At 43.2% G+C, this 19751-nt stretch overlaps 2 protein-coding genes and 1 long non-coding RNA gene across 5 annotated transcripts; 2 read left to right on the plus strand and 1 right to left on the minus strand.

The window, feature by feature from the left end:
- Nucleotides 1-2341: 2341 nt before the first annotated feature.
- Nucleotides 2342-4956, plus strand: LOC138928807 (uncharacterized). 2 transcript variants are annotated; one of them, XR_011445190.1, is made up of 3 exons: nt 2342-2461; nt 3897-4333; nt 4392-4956. It is a non-coding gene; the product is annotated as an uncharacterized lncRNA (long non-coding RNA). The 2 variants fall into 2 exon arrangements; XR_011445189.1 differs by having other exon boundaries at nt 4395-4956.
- A 1043-nt stretch (nt 4957-5999) lies between these two features.
- LOC121501846 (uncharacterized) lies at nt 6000-8407 on the minus strand. 2 transcript variants are annotated; one of them, XM_041774334.2, is made up of 3 exons: nt 8216-8407; nt 6612-7307; nt 6000-6527 (listed from the first exon to the last, which is right to left on the minus strand). In XM_041774334.2, exon 3 carries the CDS (start codon nt 6414-6416, stop codon nt 6063-6065), a length of 354 nt encoding a protein of 117 aa, XP_041630268.1. In that variant the 5' UTR covers nt 6417-6527; nt 6612-7307; nt 8216-8407; the 3' UTR covers nt 6000-6062. The 2 variants fall into 2 exon arrangements, with proteins under 2 accessions (XP_041630268.1, XP_070142975.1); XM_070286874.1 differs by having other exon boundaries at nt 6000-7307; nt 8231-8407.
- A 282-nt stretch (nt 8408-8689) lies between these two features.
- LOC138928824 (uncharacterized) lies at nt 8690-10418 on the plus strand. The gene is made up of 2 exons (XM_070286929.1): nt 8690-9806; nt 9891-10418. Exon 2 carries the CDS (start codon nt 10002-10004, stop codon nt 10353-10355), a length of 354 nt encoding a protein of 117 aa, XP_070143030.1. The 5' UTR covers nt 8690-9806; nt 9891-10001; the 3' UTR covers nt 10356-10418.
- Nucleotides 10419-19751: the final 9333 nt, after the last annotated feature.

Here is a 19751-nt window from a genome sequence, read left to right on the forward strand (position 1 = left end):
CATTTACGTTCAAAATGGTCAAGACGACCGCAACGATTACATTTCGACTTTCGAGCTGGACAAGTTGAGCAGTCATCTTTGTGGTCAACACGTCCACATCTCCCGCATTCGGAATTTCGCTGTGGTTTACTTATCGAGACTTTATTTACCGACTCCGCTGTATTCCTTGTCATCATCGCAGATTCCTTTTTTATTTCCTCGTCAATTTGACAAGCCTCAATTACTTCATCCAGTGAGTGTTCTTTCTCTAATAGTTTCCTTTTTAGGTCGCCTGATGCCCATGTATCGATTACTTTGTTTTTAAGGCAAATCTCTTCCATCTCAGCTTTTGTTGATCCAAACTAGCACTTCTTAATTTGTTGTCTAAGACGCAGTACAACTTTGGCAAAGCTTTCGTCATCAGATGGAGTCAAACCCCTGAACATATGCCTTTCGAAGGACGAGTTTTTCTTTGGGGAGAAAAACGCTGTTAACTTGTCTACCAATACCTGGAATACATCGTTTTGTTCAACTTCGTTGAATTCGACCAAAGCGTCGGGTAGTGAAAACGCTACTGCTTGTAGCTGCGTTCCACCTAGATGGAGTAGTTTAGTCCTCTTTTTCTTGGCGGCAGTAATCTCCTCTGATTCAACGTAGATCTGGAATGCTCTCAACCATTTCTCCCACTCGCTACAAAGCAGTGCTTTGTCAATGCTTTCGCACAAGAATGGTTTAATGAATAACTCCGCGTTCATCTGAACAAAATTTTAAATTTCTTTCACTTAATCAGTTCCTTTAACATGCATATATTTATATGTACATACGTTGACCAACATTGATCAACATTTATACACATGTATCTGCCTTCTCGCTACTGCCCTTATTTTAGTTTTCCTTTCTTTTATTTTAATGTCTTTGACATTTGTCAGCTTAGTGTGTGCGTGTCTGTCTCTACTGCCCCTGACCTTGGTCAGCTTAGTGAGTTTTTTTTTAATATTCATTTATTACACAAAAATATTTATTCTTACAACTCGCTAACAAAAAACAGAAAATGAGAATGACAGGGCAAGGGGCCCGCGATTGTGCGGTACGGCCGCAAAGCAATGCTTCGCACATCGGTAAGCCGCTCAGCCAGTCTGCTCCTTCCTCGATCTCTCCAGGGCCCTGAGAGATCTCATCAGCTTGGCAGCGAACTCTGCCGCCGCCTCCCATGTCCTCGGGTCCGCCAGCATCTGCGGCACCAGCGTATCCACACTGATGGCTGCACCTGCTATCGCCTCCAGCTCGTCCCTTTCCTCGTCGAACCGGCGGCAGTCGAAGATGACGCGGCCGGCATCCTCTGTTATCCCGGATCCACATTCCGGGCAGCTTTCCTCCGCGTAAAGTAGCTACGGAAGCATCCATGCCCGCTCAGCACCTGGGTTGGGTAAAAATCTACCTGTCCGTTCTTCCGCTTTGGGATCATCCTGTGGGTCGAGCGACCTTTAGACGAGGCATCCCACCGGGCCTGCCTTTTCAGCTCAGCATGTCACGAATGTCCGCCTTCTCGCGGATCAGCTCCCTCAGAGGGACACACCTGCTTACACCAGCACCGCGTCGTCCAAGATGGTTCGGAAGGCGCTCGCCACTGGAATGGCACAGAGTCTATACGTTGACTCGATACCCCGCATATAGGACTTCTTTCCAGCCGCCCACACTGGTGCCGCATACAGCAATTGGGAGGTGATGACGCTGGTCAGCAGCCTCCTTGTGCTCTGCTTAGGTCCCCTTTTGTGGTGGAGTAGTATATACTGACATTCCAATTTGGTGCATTGTTGCCCATGCTTGGCTGCATTTTATACCTTCTGCCAGGTGCTGTCACTGCCGGCCACTATGGCTCAGACGCAGACCGGGTAGCCGCCCATTATGGGACAGACGCTACCTGGATTTAGTGCCGGTTTTTGATGCAGCGAGTATTAATGGAACGCTGATTCAATTTAAACAGAGTGCAGTAAACTTAGGATTTACATTCAGTAACACTCTTAGCTGGAGCAAACATATATCAAAAGCTATAGGGCGAACATACGGTATGCTGAGGCAGCTGTCATATTCCGAGTCATTTCTCCCGATCCAAATAAGGCTTTTAGTAGCCAAGGTTATTCTAATACTGTATTAACCCGGTAATTTTCTCGCTTTGTGCTGCACACTCTGCCTCGCCGAATAAGACTGACTTAGCTTTTACAATGACAGTCCCAACAGAATGTTAATCCAAAGCCAACTTGATTAGCTCTCTCCTAGCCAGAAGTCATCGGAAGTACAGGTTCCCACATCCCTCCCTTATTGCGTCAATAAGGGAGGGATGTGGGAACCTGTACTTCAGCTTCAGGCTTTCTTTGGAATCCGATGTCGTCTCAGTAGTCGCTTCCATTTCCTTAGATGTCTCCGGTGTCCTGAAGTTGGACGACGTATTCAGTGATGTCAAAATTCGGTGTAAGCTTGTGAGGTAATATTACATTTTTAAGAAAAACCTTGTTGCCTACTTTAACATCAATCTCCCTCGCCCCTCTCCTCTTGTCGGCATATTCTTTCCCTTTTTATTTGTTTACTAAATCACGGTCTCTTTCTGCTGAATCACTGTATTCTCCTATCAAATCCTGAACCCCCGGGATTTTGTATCTTATCACTCGATTGAAAATCAATTCTGTTGGCGCAGACCCTGTGGTTCCATGGGGAGTAACATTATACATCATAACAAGTGATTGAATTTCTTCCCTGAGATTATTCTTGTTGGTGTAAGCAATTTTCAGCCTTTTCACTAACGATCTGTTCATGTTCTCAACTTCCCCATTAGCTTGAGGCCAATAAGGCATTGCTTACAATATTCTTTAAATTCTGCACTGACATATTGTCTTCCATTGTCAGTTTTTAACTGTTTAGGGTAACCTAATCTGGAGAAAATTTCTTTCATGACTCCGATTAACGAAATTGATGAGATCGATTTAAGAAATTTGTATTCCATATACCTCGAATAATAGTCGATGAAAACTAAAATGTGTTCGTGGTTTAGCAATGGTCACAAAAGGCGTTCCACGATTCATCCTGCAGGCACGACATTGCATCTACTATCTCTTCGTCGAGAGTGCTTTTCTCTGCAATTTCAGTTATAGTCATGGACGACGGAGTTGCGTTTTCAACTACATGTAGAATGCTATGTTCGCCTTTCATGTCGTAGCAATACCCTGGGTTTATTTTACATAGTCGCGAAAAGATATCCGCAATGCTCTCCTTTCCAGCTTTATACTTGACTACGAATTTGAAAGCTTGGAGGCGGAGGATCCATCTTTCGATCCTTACCGGTGGTTTCGAAGATGCTTTGAAAATGGTCTCCAGTGGCATATGATCGGTTATCAGTTCAAACTCTAGGCCCGCTAGGTAGTAGAACAATTTGTCTACAATGATAGACTTTCCTTTTCGGTCTGTGAATAGAGCTTTTCGACATCTGTCAGGCTTCGACTAGCGAAAGATATTATTTTCGGCACCTTGTCTCCATGAAATTGTAGCAAAACAGCTCCTAATGCAACCGGGCTTGCGTCTGCAATTAACTGTGATTTGTGCTTTGGATCGAAGTACTGCAATTTTGGAATATCCGCTAGGCATGATTTGAGTCTGTCAAACGCATCCTGTTCCTCAACGCCCCAGATGAACTTTTCATCCTTTCTGAGCAGTTGTCGCAGCGAGTCAGTTTTATTTGCTAAATCTGGGATAAACTTTCCCACATATGTTACTAGCCCTAGAAAACTCCGAGTCTCTTCCTTGTTCTTTGGAGGGCGAAAAGATTTAATTGTGTTAATCTTCTCTGGATCGGCCTAAATGCCTTGGCTCGATAATATGTGTCCCAAAAAGGTCAGTTTATTTAATACCTCATTGTTTTCTTTTAGAATGCCGCAAAATCTTTCCAACGCCGCATCGTGCTCATCCTCAGTTTTTCCAAAAACGATAATGTCATCGATGTAATTTAGGACATTCGTGGATGCTGACAGTACTTGCTGAAGTCTCCTCTGGAAAATCTCTGGCGGCGAGTTGACTCCAAACATCAATCGCTTATAACGAAATAGTCCTAAAGGAGTTATAAACGTTGTTATTTCTCGACTTTCCTCGTCTAACTCGAGTTGGTGGTATGCGTCCTTGAGGTCCAGCCTTGAGAAATATCTAGCATCTTTAAGTTGGGTCATGAACGCTTCAAATGTCGGCAAAGGATAATTTTCCCTCAGAATGGCTTGGTTTGCTCGCCGCATATGCAGGCATAATCGGATGTCCTCATTCTCTTTAAAAACCAGAACCATTGGCGAAATCCAGACACTGGGTCCATTTACAGGTTCAATGATATCTCGCTTCAGTGCATCCTGGATTTTACCGCGAACCTTGTCTTCCAGCAGGACTGGTATCCTTCGCATGGGCTGTTGTACTGGCTTTATGATATGATTTATTGCCAATTTGACCCTGTCCCCCTTCCACTTCGGAAAAACTGATACCTCCTGTATATGGTTCACCTGCAGTCCTAGTCGTAGTACATCCAACTTAATGGCCGTTTCTCTTCCCAGCAATGACTGCTTCCCTTTTTCAATGACGAAAAAGGAGGCAATCATTTCCGCTTGTTTACCAATAGAAATTGGTGCCTTAAATACGCAAATTACATTTAATATTTGGTCTGAAGCATAACCTTTGAACTGGTTCTGGGAGTTTGGGCGAACGTTGAATATTGTGGCTTTGTTCCTTTTCAGGATGACCCTGTCGTCTTGACAGATGAGATTATAGCGAGAACCAGAATCAATAATCATAGATATGTCTGCCCCACCAATCCGGCATTTAATCCATTCTTCTTGATGTTCTCAATTGATTTTGAAACAACCCTCCGTCTTTGACCTTTTAGTGGAGGAAAATGTTTCGTGTTGGTTTCTCGATCTCGGTTGAAAATGTCCCCTTTTTAACTTCGTTCTACATTTACGTTCAAAATGGTCAAGACGACCGCAACGATTACATTTCGACTTTCGAGCTGGACAAGTTGAGCAGTCATCTTTGTGGTCAACACGTCCACATCTCCCGCATTCGGAATTTCGCTGTGGTTTACTTATCGAGACTTTATTTACCGACTCCGCTGTATTCCTTGTCATCATCGCAGATTCCTTTTTTATTTCCTCGTCAATTTGACAAGCCTCAATTACTTCATCCAGTGAGTGTTCTTTCTCTAATAGTTTCCTTTTTAGGTCGCCTGACGCCCATGTATCGATTACTTTGTTTTTAAGGCAAATCTCTTCCATCTCAGCTTTTGTTGATCCAAACTCGCACTTCTTAATTTGTTGTCTAAGACGCAGTACAACTTTGGCAAAACTTTCGTCATCAGATGGAGTCAAACCCCTGAACATATGCCTTTCGAAGGACGAGTTTTTCTTTGGGGAGAAAAACGCTGTTAACTTGTCTACCAATACCTGGAATACATCGTTTTGTTCAACTTCGTTGAATTCGACCAAAGCGTCGGGTAGTGAAAACGCTACTGCTTGTAGCTGCGTTCCACCTAGATGGAGTAGTTTAGTCCTCTTTTTCTTGGCGGCAGTAATCTCCTCTGATTCAACGTAGATCTGGAATGCTCTCAACCATTTCTCCCACTCGCTACAAAGCAGTGCTTTGTCAATGCTTTCGCACAAGAATGGTTTAATGAATAACTCCGCGTTCATCTGAACAAAATTTTGAATTTCTTTCACTTAATCAGTTCCTTTAACATGCATATATTTATATGTACATACGTTGACCAACATTGATCAACATTTATACACATGTATCTGCCTTCTCGCTACTGCCCTTATTTTAGTTTTCCTTTCTTTTATTTTAATGTCTTTGACATTTGTCAGCTTAGTGTGTGCGTGTCTGTCTCTACTGCCCCTGACCTTGGTCAGCTTAGTGAGTTTTTTTTTAATATTCATTTATTACACAAAAATATTTATTCTTACAACTCGCTAACAAAAAAAAGAAAATGAGAATGACAGGGCAAGGGGCCCGCGATTGTGCGGTACGGCCGCAAAGCAATGCTTCGCACATCGGTAAGCCGCTCAGCCAGTCTGCTCCTTCCTCGATCTCTCCAGGGCCCTGAGAGATCTCATCAGCTTGGCAGCGAACTCTGCCGCCGCCTCCCATGTCCTCGGGTCCGCCAGCATCTGCGGCACCAGCGTATCCACACTGATGGCTGCACCTGCTATCGCCTCCAGCTCGTCCCTTTCCTCGTCGAACCGGCGGCAGTCGAAGATGACGCGGCCGGCATCCTCTGTTATCCCGGATCCACATTCCGGGCAGCTTTCCTCCGCGTCATGGCCAAACCTCTTAAGGTAGCTACGGAAGCATCCATGCCCGCTCAGCACCTGGGTTAGGTAAAAATCTACCTGTCCGTTCTTCCGCTTTGGGATCATCCTGTGGGTCGAGCGACCTTTAGACGAGGCATCCCACCGGGCCTGCCTTTTCAGCTCAGCATGTCACGAATGTCCGCCTTCTCGCGGATCAGCTCCCTCAGAGGGACACACCTGCTTACACCGGGCCTGCCTTTTCAGCTCAGCATGTCACGAATGTCCGCCTTCTCGCGGATCAGCTCCCTCAGAGGGACACACCTGCTTACACCAGCACCGCGTCGTCCAAGATGGTTCGGAAGGCGCTCGCCACTGGAATGGCACAGAGTCTATACGTTGACTCGATACCCCGCATATAGGACTTCTTTCCAGCCGCCCACACTGGTGCCGCATACAGCAATTGGGAGGTGATGACGCTGGTCAGCAGCCTCCTTGTGCTCTGCTTAGGTCCCCTTTTGTGGCTGCCACCTGGAGTAGTATATACTGACATTCCAATTTGGTGCATTGTTGCCCATGCTTGGCTGCATTTTATACCTTCTGCCAGGTGCTGTCACTGCCGGCCACTATGGCTCAGACGCAGACCGGGTAGCCGCCCATTATGGGACAGACGCTACCTGGATTTAGTGGCGGTTTTTGATGCAGCGAGTGCCTGCTGCCAGGCTTGGTCTTCTGCCGGCCACTATGGCTCAGCCGCAGATCAGGGATCAGGGGTAGGGAGATACATGCGCGTGCGGAGTCCCTCGTTGGCCAGGAGTTTCCCCGTGGCTAACCAGGTGGGAGTTATACCGCTCCTGCTCGGTCGCCAGAGCCCCGTTTAAAGGTGTACCGCAGAGCGGTGGGGTTGGCTGTTGGTCCGCTCCTTGACCTTTACCACCTATTTTATCCCCGTGCTCAAAATATAATTCGCTGTGCTCGAATAGGCAGTTCTTTACTAATGCTATCCGTCTGTGGAACTATCTGCCACATAGATATAAGACAATTGGGTCGCAACTCAGTTTAAATCTCTAATAAAACAAGAAAGGAAGCTAACTTCGGCACGCCGAAGTTTGAATACCCTTGCAGATTGGTTTCGATGTTTATATTATAGATTTAAATGGTGAAAACACTCACAAAACAGAGTTTCATTACATTTTACCTATACTTATTATGTTTACAGTTTGACAGTTACAGGTTTACATTCCCAGTTTTACATTTTCTCTACATCTACCGATCGGTTTATATGGCAGCTATATGACATAGTTGTCCGATTTTTATGAAATTTATACCATAATTCTAGAATAATAAAAAAAGCTTATATCTCAGAGTAGATAAACAAACGTTGAAAAACAACGATTGTATAATTTTTTTTCCTATTTATTTCTCGACCGTTCCTATGGCAGCTATATCATATAGTCGTCCGATTTTCATAAAAATTTTACCAAAATTCTGAAATAATATAAAATGGCCATATCTAAAAAATGGTGCAAAAATGTTGAAAAACAGCCAAGTTATAATTTTTTTTCTACAAATATATCGAACATTTGTATGGCAGCTATATGATATAGTCGTCCGATCCGGCCCGTTCCGACATATATAGCAGTGAGAGCATATAGAAGACTATATGCAAAGTTTCATTCGGGTAGCTTTAAAACTGAGGGACTAGTTTGCGTAGAAACAGACAGACAGACAGACAGACAGACAGACAGACGGACAGACGGACAGACAGACAGACGGACAGACGGACATGGCTAGATCGACTCGGCTGTTGATGCTGATCAAGAATATATATACTTTATAGGGTCGGAAACGTCTCCTTCACTGCATTGCAAACTTCTGACTGAAATTATAATACCCTGCAAGGGTATAAACATATGAATTATTAATACCAAAAAACACATTACTACAAACACCGTCATTGCCAGGGATCGATCCACTCATTAATATTGCCGACCAACGCTTTAACCAGCACGACCACAGGACCGATTAAATGTGTGATGCACAAACACTAATATGAATTTGAAAGCCTTTTGATTCTCGTCCTAGCAAAGCCAAATATGAAATTTCGTCTCAAAATGTGTTGTCTGTTTCTACGCAAACTAGTCCCTCAGTTTTAAAGCTACCCGAATGAAACTTTGCATATAGTCTTCTATATGCTCTCACTGCTATATATGTCGGAACGGGCCGGATCGGACGACTATATCATATAGCTGCCATACAAATGTTCGATATATTTGTAGAAAAAAAATTATAACTTGGCTGTTTTTCAACATTTTTGCACCATTTTTTAGATATGGCCATTTTATATTATTTCAGAATTTTGGTAAAATTTTTATGAAAATCGGACGACTATATGATATAGCTGCCATAGGAACGGTCGAGAAATAAATAGGAAAAAAAATTATACAATCGTTGTTTTTCAACGTTTGTTTATCTACTCTGAGATATAAGCTTTTTTTATTATTCTAGAATTATGGTATAAATTTCATAAAAATCGGACAACTATGTCATATAGCTGCCATATAAACCGATCGGTAGATGTAGAGAAAATGTAAAACTGGGAATGTAAACCTGTAACTGTCAAACTGTAAACATAATAAGTATAGGTAAAATGTAATGAAACTCTGTTTTGTGAGTGTTTTCACCATTTAAATCTATAATATAAACATCGAAACCAATCTGCAAGGGTATTCAAACTTCGGCGTGCCGAAGTTAGCTTCCTTTCTTGTTTTATTAGAGATTTAAACTGAGTTGCGACCCAATTGTCTTATATCTATGTGGCAGATAGTTCCACAGACGGATAGCATTAGTAAAGAACTGCCTATTCGAGCACAGCGAATTATATTTTGAGCACGGGGATAAAATAGGTGGTAAAGGTCAAGGAGCGGACCAACAGCCAACCCCACCGCTCTGCGGTACACCTTTAAACGGGGCTCTGGCGACCGAGCAGGAGCGGTATAACTCCCACCTGGTTAGCCACGGGGAAACTCCTGGCCAACGAGGGACTCCGCACGCGCATGTATCTCCCTACCCCTGATCCCTGATCTGCGGCTGAGCCATAGTGGCCGGCAGAAGACCAAGCCTGGCAGCAGGCACTCGCTGCATCAAAAACCGCCACTAAATCCAGGTAGCGTCTGTCCCATAATGGGCGGCTACCCGGTCTGCGTCTGAGCCATAGTGGCCGGCAGTGACAGCACCTGGCAGAAGGTATAAAATGCAGCCAAGCATGGGCAACAATGCACCAAATTGGAATGTCAGTATATACTACTCCAGGTGGCAGCCACAAAAGGGGACCTAAGCAGAGCACAAGGAGGCTGCTGACCAGCGTCATCACCTCCCAATTGCTGTATGCGGCACCAGTGTGGGCGGCTGGAAAGAAGTCCTATATGCGGGGTATCGAGTCAACGTATAGACTCTGTGCCATTCCAGTGGCGAGCGCCTTCCGAACCATCTTGGACGACGCGGTGCTGGTGTAAGCAGGTGTGTCCCTCTGAGGGAGCTGATCCGCGAGAAGGCGGACATTCGTGACATGCTGAGCTGAAAAGGCAGGCCCGGTGTAAGCAGGTGTGTCCCTCTGAGGGAGCTGATCCGCGAGAAGGCGGACATTCGTGACATGCTGAGCTGAAAAGGCAGGCCCGGTGGGATGCCTCGTCTAAAGGTCGCTCGACCCACAGGATGATCCCAAAGCGGAAGAACGGACAGGTAGATTTTTACCTAACCCAGGTGCTGAGCGGGCATGGATGCTTCCGTAGCTACCTTAAGAGGTTTGGCCATGACGCGGAGGAAAGCTGCCCGGAATGTGGATCCGGGATAACAGAGGATGCCGGCCGCGTCATCTTCGACTGCCGCCGGTTCGACGAGGAAAGGGACGAGCTGGAGGCGATAGCAGGTGCAGCCATCAGTGTGGATACGCTGGTGCCGCAGATGCTGGCGGACCCGAGGACATGGGAGGCGGCGGCAGAGTTCGCTGCCAAGCTGATGAGATCTCTCAGGGCCCTGGAGAGATCGAGGAAGGAGCAGACTGGCTGAGCGGCTTACCGATGTGCGAAGCATTGCTTTGCGGCCGTACCGCACAATCGCGGGCCCCTTGCCCTGTCATTCTCATTTTCTTTTTTTTGTTAGCGAGTTGTAAGAATAAATATTTTTGTGTAATAAATGAATATTAAAAAAAAACTCACTAAGCTGACCAAGGTCAGGGGCAGTAGAGACAGACACGCACACACTAAGCTGACAAATGTCAAAGACATTAAAATAAAAGAAAGGAAAACTAAAATAAGGGCAGTAGCGAGAAGGCAGATACATGTGTATAAATGTTGATCAATGTTGGTCAACGTATGTACATACAGCTGTGTTCACTGAAATAGCAGTGCGACAGAGGAACAACTTCAAAACGTTTTTTTGTACATATTTCTTTTTGCAAGCTGATCTATTGCACATTGTTTTTGTAAAATGGAACATAAAGATAAGAATCGAGAAAAAATTCCGTTAGATTTGCTCTATTTTTATGTTTTATTGATATTTTTCACATATGCAGCTCGTTTTGGCCGATCACTGAAATAGCAGTATTTAATTTTCTTTCGCAAAAAGTGCCGAAATTTCTTTTAATTTTGTAAAAAATGAGTTTAATTACGGTCGTTATTATAGTTTATACTATAATACACCTTTACAACGCAAAACAAATTATTTTCGTGGGCGCAGGACCTCACTGCTCCATGAGAGAAAGGTATCAGATTACTTAGCCTAGAAAGAAGGGCAAAACATGTAAAGAGACTCCAAATCTTTCAAATTGTTCTTTTAAAATAGTTTATAAGTCATGAAATATGAACCAAACCCAAAAAAACCGAGGTACGATTCGCAAAACCTCAATTGTACAGGCTCGACGCGTACTTCGCTTCAGCAAAGCTCGTCCTTTTGCATCCTCTAGGGATATATGAGCGGGAATTGGCATGGGAATCAGTCATGGGACCATTCGCCGGGGACTTATTGAATAAATTTTAGATTCGCGAAGTCCATGGAAAATGTCACTGCTTGGTTAAAGGCATATCACGGCCAGATTGGAGTTCGCCAATAGCCACTTGAACTGCCACTATTCAAATGGCGTAATATCTTTTGGACAAATGACTCCAAACTGGTTTTATTTGGTGGAATAGGACAAGACAATATGTCCGTCGACCTCCAAATACATAGTACCCCCAAAACCATACGCTGAAGACAGTAAAACACGGTGGCCTAAAAGTCATGGTATGGGTATACTTTTCATACAACGTTGTAGGTCCCGTATATATGATCGGTGGGATCAAAGACCATTATGTTTATGTCTAAATATTAAAAACTGTCTTGCAGCCGTATCCTGAGGAAAATATGCCATTAATTTGGACATTTCAGCAGTAAAGTGACCCTAATCATACCATCAAGGTGGCCAAGGAGTGGGTTCTTAAAGAAAAGGTGGATGCAATGCCATGGCCTGCACAGTCCCCGGATATTATTTCGATCGAAAACTTATGGGAGACATCAAGGGCTACGTATTAAAGAAGTTTCCGACTTCTAAGCCGCAGCTTTGGCGATTTGTGCAGGAGGAATGAGACCATATTCCCCTCAAGCGTTGCTAAGACTTGGTGGACTCCTTGCCACCCAGCTATGAGGCTATGATAACTTCTAAAGGCTATTTAACAAAATATTAGATCATAGTCAATTAGAATTTAAGAAGAAATAGGTTTCTTATAAGGTATTTTTAAATTTATGAAGAATTTTAGTTTTTCACTGCTATTTCAAAGATCGGCATAATATAGACCTTTTTTGTTGTTATTAGCTATATCTTCTATAAGGTTTATGTTACCTAAATTAAATGATTGTGGTATTGTTAATAATTAAATACACTAAGCCTTTATGAAAAAAAAATTTATGAAAATAGTGTTTGTAATAGTATTTTCCAATCTTAAACGTGCAGGTCGTGGGGCACAGCTATTTCAGTGAACACAGCTGTATAAATATATGCATGTTAAAGGAACTGATTAAGTGAAAGAAATTCAAAATTTTGTTCAGATGAACGCGGAGTTATTCATTAAACCATTCTTGTGCGAAAGCATTGACAAAGCACTGCTTTGTAGCGAGTGGGAGAAATGGTTGAGAGCATTCCAGATCTAAGTTGAATCAGAGGAGATTACTGCCGCCAAGAAAAAGAGGACTAAACTACTCCATCTAGGTGGAACGCAGCTACAAGCAGTAGCGTTTTCACTACCCGACGCTTTGGTCGAATTCAACGAAGTTGAACAAAACGATGTATTCCAGGTATTGGTAGACAAGTTAACAGCGTTTTTCTCCCCAAAGAAAAACTCGTCCTTCGAAAGGCATATGTTCAGGGGTTTGACTCCATCTGATGACGAAAGCTTTGCCAAAGTTGTACTGCGTCTTAGACAACAAATTAAGAAGTGCGAGTTTGGATCAACAAAAGCTGAGATGGAAGAGATTTGCCTTAAAAACAAAGTAATCGATACATGGGCGTCAGGCGACCTAAAAAGGAAACTATTAGAGAAAGAACACTCACTGGATGAAGTAATTGAGGCTTGTCAAATTGACGAGGAAATAAAAAAGGAATCTGCGATGATGACAAGGAATACAGCGGAGCCGGTAAATAAAGTCTCGATAAGTAAACCACAGCGAAATTCCGAATGCGGGAGATGTGGACGTGTTGACCACAAAGATGACTGCTCAACTTGTCCAGCTCGAAAGTCGAAATGTAATCGTTGCGGTCGTCTTGACCATTTTGAACGTAAATGTAGAACGAAGTTAAAAAGGGGACATTTTCAACCGAGATCGAGAAACCAACACGAAACATTTTCCGCCACTAAAAGGTCAAAGACGAAGGGTTGTTTCAAAATCAATTGAGAACATCAAGAAGAATGGATTAAATGCCGGATTGGTGGGGCAGACATATCTATGATTATTGATTCTGGTTCTCGCTATAATCTCATCTGTCAAGACGACAGGGTCATCCTGAAAAGGAACAAAGCCACAATATTCAACGTGTGCCCAAACTCACAGAACCAGTTCAAAGGTTATGCTTCAGACCTAATATTAAATGTAATTTGCGTACTTAAGGCACCAATTTCTGTTGGTAAACAAGCGGAAATGATTGCCTCCTTTTTCGTCATTGAAAAAGGGAAGCAGTCATTGCTGGGAAGAGAAACGGCCATTAAATTGGATGTACTACGACTGGGACTGCAGGTGAACCATATACAGGAGGTATCAGTTTTTCCGAAGTGGAAGGGGGACAGGGTCAAATTGGCAATAAATCATATCATAAAGCCAGTACAACAGCCCATGCGAAGGATACCAGTCCTGCTGGAAGACAAGGTTCGCGGTAAAATCCAGGATGCACTGAAGCGAGATATCATTGAACCTGTAAATGGACCCAGTGTCTGGATTTCGCCAATGGTTCTGGTTTTTAAAGAGAATGAGGACATCCGATTATGCCTGCATATGCGGCGAGCAAACCAAGCCATTCTGAGGGAAAATTATCCTTTGCCGACATTTGAAGCGTTCATGACCCAACTTGAAGATGCTAGATATTTCTCAAGGCTGGACCTCAAGGACGCATACCACCAACGACGAGGAAAGTCGAGAAATAACAACGTTTATAACTCCTTTAGGACTATTTCGTTATAAGCGATTGATGTTTGGAGTCAACTCGCCGCCAGAGATTTTCCAGAGGAGACTTCAGCAAGTACTGTCAGCATCCACGAATGTCCTAAATTACATCGATGACATTATCGTTTTTGGAAAAACTGAGGATGAGCACGATGCGGCGTTGGAAAGATTTTGCGGCATTCTAAAAGAAAACAATGAGGTATTAAATAAACTGACCTTTTTGGGACACATATTATCGAGCCAAGGCATTGAGGCCGATCCAGAGAAGATTAACACAATTAAATCTTTTCGCCCTCCAAAGAACAAGGAAGAGACTCGGAGTTTTCTAAGGCTAGTAACATATGTGGGAAAGTTTATCCCAGATTTAGCAAATAAAACTGACTCGCTGCGACAACTGCTCAGAAAGGATGAAAAGTTCATCTGGGGCGTTGAGGAACAGGATGCGTTTGACAGACTCAAATCATGCCTAGCGGATATTCCAAAATTGCAGTACTTCGATCCAAAGCACAAATCACAGTTAATTGCAGACGCAAGCCCGGTTGCATTAGGAGCTGTTTTGCTACAATTTCATGGAGACAAGGTGCCGAAAATAATATCTTTCGCTAGTCGAAGCCTGACAGATGTCGAAAAGCTCTATTCACAGACCGAAAAGGAAAGTCTATCATTGTAGAAAAATTGTTCTACTACCTAGCGGGCCTAGAGTTTGAACTGATAACCGATCACATGCAACTGGAGACCATTTTCAAAGCATCTTCGAAACCACCGGTAAGGATCGAAAGATGGATCCTCCGCCTCCAAGCTTTCAAATTCGTAGTCAAGTATAAAGCTGGAAAGGAGAGCATTGCGGATATCTTTTCGCGACTATGTAAAATAAACCCAGGGTATTGCTACGACATGAAAGGCGAACATAGCATTCTACATGTAGTTGAAAACGCAACTCCGTCGTCCATGACTATAACTGAAATTGCAGAGAAAAGCACTCTCGACGAAGAGATAGTAGATGCAATGTCGTGCCTGCAGGATGAATCGTGGAACGCCTTTTGTGACCATTGCTAAACCACGAACACATTTTAGTTTTCATCGACTATTATTCGAGGTATATGGAATACAAATTTCTTAAATCGATCTCATCAATTTCGTTAATCGGAGTCATGAAAGAAATTTTCTCCAGATTAGGTTACCCTAAACAGTTAAAAACTGACAATGGAAGACAATATGTCAGTGCAGAATTTAAAGAATATTGTAAGCAATGCGGAATAGAGCAAGTAACATCGCCACCTTATTGGCCTCAAGCTAATGGGGAAGTTGAGAACATGAACAGATCGTTAGTGAAAAGGCTGAAAATTGCTTACACCAACAAGAATAATCTCAGGGAAGAAATTCAATCACTTGTTATGATGTATAATGTTACTCCCCATGGAACCACAGGGTCTGCGCCAACAGAATTGATTTTCAATCGAGTGATAAGATACAAAATCCCGGGGGTTCAGGATTTGATAGGAGAATACAGTGATTCAGCAGAAAGAGACCGTGATTTAGTAAATAAACAGAAAGGGAAAGAATATGCCGATAAGAGGAGAGGGGCGAGGGAGATTGATGTTAAAGTAGGCAACAAGGTTTTTCTTAAAAATGTAATATTACCTCACAAACTTACACCGAATTTTGACATCACTGAATACGTCGTAGAAGAAAGAGGGAGACATTGTAAAAATAGCCGATGGAGGCAAGACCTTGACAAAAAACGTGAGCCATGTGAAAAAGATTCCACCATTACAGTTGCCAGCTGATACCGCCGATCACTCTTCATACTCCCGGAGTACAGGTGATGTTCTGCAGCCCTCCAACTTCAGGATACCGGAGACATCTAAGGAAATGGAAGCGACTACTGAGACGGCATCGGATTCCAAAGAAAGGCTGAAGCTGAAGCTCGTCAATAAGGGAAGGATGTGGGAACCTGTACTTCCGATGACATTTGGCTAGGAGAGAGCTAAGCAAGTTGGCTTTTGATTAACATTCTGTTGTTGCGAAGTGGAGTGTGCTGAACAAAGCGAGAAAATACAAATGTAAAACGAACGTAACTACTTGTATTATTGGTGCAATTACTGGGTTAATACACTGTCGTTTGCGGGCATCGGTCACAAACACACGAACATACATACATACTACTTATAAAGGTGCACACAGCCGGCCGTTTGATTTTTTTGTATATTTCGCGCTGTGAAAATCAAAAATGTGTTGTGCAAATAATTCGAAATAAAAGTGAATCGAATTTAATCGTTTTAAATAGCGAATAGTGCATTTATATATATATATATATATATATGTACATATAGCCACCGCCATACATAAATACATTCGTTTGCATATATCCACTGTTGCTAAGCAGGCAATTTACCGGCAAAAACAACAACAACAAAGTTTAAGGTTCCGTTGCATTTCGGCGACGCTTGTAACCTCTACATTTTCGCGGTAGAAGCATAGGGTGTTTCGTGCCTCTGACGCGGTCAGACATTTTAATTTATTTAATTTATTTCTCGTGATCGAATTGAAAATGTCTGATACGGAAAATTCGGTTCGGGCGCAAAATGAATTCCCAAGTGACATTGACTTCTACCGAGCCAAAGCCGAATCTATTTTGCGGCAAATGAACTCGATGAAATTTTATTTAAATGCTGATTCGGTCAATCACTTTGATGAAGCTGATTTACTCGCGCGAACGGAATGGATTAATTCCTTAAACCAGGCATTTGATGCTGCGCAGACATCGTTGGAGCGACTTGATTTTACGGAGATCTCGAGCGACCATCGGATTGAATTTTCCGGAGTTTTCATGGATGTAAAGGCGAAACTAAGCCGAAGCTTAGCTGCTCATCGCAAGTCGCAATTGCCGGCTTCAATCGCTGCCAATTCAACATCTATTGACATTACTAACAATCCGGATCTTTCTTTTAGATCTAGGAAGCCTCGGTTGCCAAATCTGGAAATTGCTCGGTTTCATGGATCCTATTCGGAGAGGCCGGATTTTCTGGCGACGTTCACGACGGTCATCGGAAATGATGATGAGCTAAGTGATATTGAAAAATTACAATATTTGCGGTCGAGTTTAGGCGGCGTGGCTCTGGAGACCATACGCTCACTCGAACCCTCAAATGCCAATTATAATAAGGCTATGAATTTGAGATGAACCGATAAATGTATGCAAATACTCGCTGCAAGTTATCAAAAGAGTTCAGGTATTTGCAGTTTGAAGAACTATCCATGCAAACGGTCCCAATAAGAGTCGCAGAACGGCGCTCTGGGAGATCCTTTATTACATCCAGCAGGGACGGCCAATTCGACGAACTTTTCAGAAGGAATAGAGGCCCGTTAGCCCAAAGGGAATGCTCCAGCAATTCTCTCGGGGTACATCGTCGCGATACGACGTCAGCCGGATTTAAGCTTGTAGGAACGTGATGCCAAGTCATGTCTTTCGTCATCTCCTGAATTTTCGCGATTCTGTTCGACACGAAAACGTTAAACTCCCTTGGAGGTTGCCGAATCCACGCTAACACAATAGACGAGTCTGACCAACAATGAAAGGCGCAATCGAAATCTATGGTTTCCTTGACGTTTACGATTAGCTCAGCCAATAAAAGCGCTGCGGAAAGCTCTAATCTTGGAATAGTGAAGGCCTTCAATGGAGCTACTCATGACTTGGCACAGAGCAGATAAACTTTCAATTCTCCATTAGTCTCTGATCGCAACTATAAACACGCTCCATAAGCTGATATGCTAGCATCACAAAATCCATGCAACTCAACGGAAGCCCTTGGATGTAGCACAAATCGTGGAAATTTTAAGTTCTGTACGACCGGTAACTGTGTAATAATGATCAACTCCCCCATGACGAAAGAATGGGCTCTGGCAGTGCGTCATCCCAATCCACGTTCGCACTCCATAGAGATTGCAGAAAGATTTTAGACCTCGTGACAATTGGAGTTATTAGACCAAGCGGATCGTAGAATTTGGCTATAAGTGACAATGCAACCCGCTTGGTGGGTCGTTGATTGGTTGGCAGTTGAGAAAAATTATCCCAGACTAGTCCCAATGCCTTGGCGATATCCGATCCCATCCAGGGCTGCTGACTCATTCGAACACCATTTGCGGATTGGAAAGTGGCCTCGCGACAGTAGTTCCTTCACCTGACGACGAATTTCTCTCACCTCCTCACTCAGTCCCCACCAGAGATTAAGTCATACACATAGAAATCTATACGAACAATTCTTGCTCCAATAGGAAATGATTCCTCCTCATCGTAAGAAAGTTGATGCATGGCTCTTATGGCCAAGAAGGCAGCAGGCTTAGTTCCATAAGTTACCGTGTTCAATTTAAAAACACTCAACTCATCCGTGGGGTTCTCTCGCCAAACAATACACTGCAAAAAGTCATTCGGGTGCGAAACACACACGCAACGATACATCTTGCAGATATCTACACAAAGGGCAAGTTTAAAAAATGGAAAGCGAAGCAGTATGTTCAAGATTTTCTGCTGAATAGTTGGCCCTGCAAGAAGTAAGTCGTTAAGAGAGCTACCAGAAGTCGTTTTGGCAGATCCATCAAACACGACACGAAGCTTCGTGCTCGTGCTCTCATGCTTATGTACGCAATGGTGAGGCAAAAAGAATTGTGGTACCAATGGTTCCTTTTTAACAAGAGACATGTGGCCTATATCGATATACTCCCTCAAAAATGCTGAATACTGGCTTTCAGGGCTGGGTTTCTATCCAGTTTAGCTTCCAAACTCTTAAAACGACGACGAGCCAATCACCTAGAGATTCGAATCCTGAAGTAGACAAGAGCCGAACAGAGTTTTGACCGTTTCCACAATTGACCATTGACAATTTTGATTGAAAAGTTGCTCGCATCTCAAATCTTCCGGTAATTATGATGGCTTTGACGAAGTGAAGTCCTCAATTTCCCAAAATCGCTTTACTATGGCGGCAAGTGTGTCATCAAGATGATCTGCAGGGTCCTTGACGATGGCTGCTAAAACCGATTTATGATTATGAGTAAAAGGTCAATTCGTTGTGATTGATTAAAATAAGGATCAGCGAGCGAAATATTCTGCGGAATTCTCCATGATGTTGCATTTATATTGAAATGGGGCTGATAATCCGTGATACTGTGAGTCACAACAGCTGCGAATGACGCAAGATAGCTGGCATCCCGTGATTGCGCAACAATATTAACTGTCCTATCAGAAATCATGGAAGATTCTCCTATCCCAGAAATCGAGGTTTGCTATTTTCTATGACTCAAATTTAGTTGACTAGCTAAGCGAGAGGTTATAAAATCTAAAATTGCTCGGCAAGGCATAAGTGCTCCAATTCTATTTCTCACGTATATACATAATAGCTGTCGGAAGCAACACGTAATCAATCGGCATAATCGGGTCATGATTTATGTGTAATAATGAATGGTGCTTCATGCGACAATATCTGCAGTGAGTCGACTTGCATTGCTGCAAACTATGCCCGTTGCGCAAACAGTTTAAGCAAAGGTGCAACTTCTTTGCTTCTCTATACCGAAGATTCGGACTCAAGTTAAAAAATCGAGAACATTTTGGCAAATAATGATCCCTTGCATCGCAAAATAAACATATCGGCTGACTTAAGTTAGTGGCAGAAGCAATAAGTGTATTTGGATTATATTTGTGCAAGTTTTTTCCCAACTGCTGGCCTGGTGTTTGAGTTACCAAGGCTTGATCCAAGTTTTCCATCATCCTGCACCTCTTCTCCA

This window comes from Drosophila kikkawai, chromosome 3R (assembly GCF_030179895.1).
Source record: "Drosophila kikkawai strain 14028-0561.14 chromosome 3R, DkikHiC1v2, whole genome shotgun sequence".
Lineage (NCBI taxonomy): Eukaryota > Metazoa > Arthropoda > Insecta > Diptera > Drosophilidae > Drosophila > Drosophila kikkawai.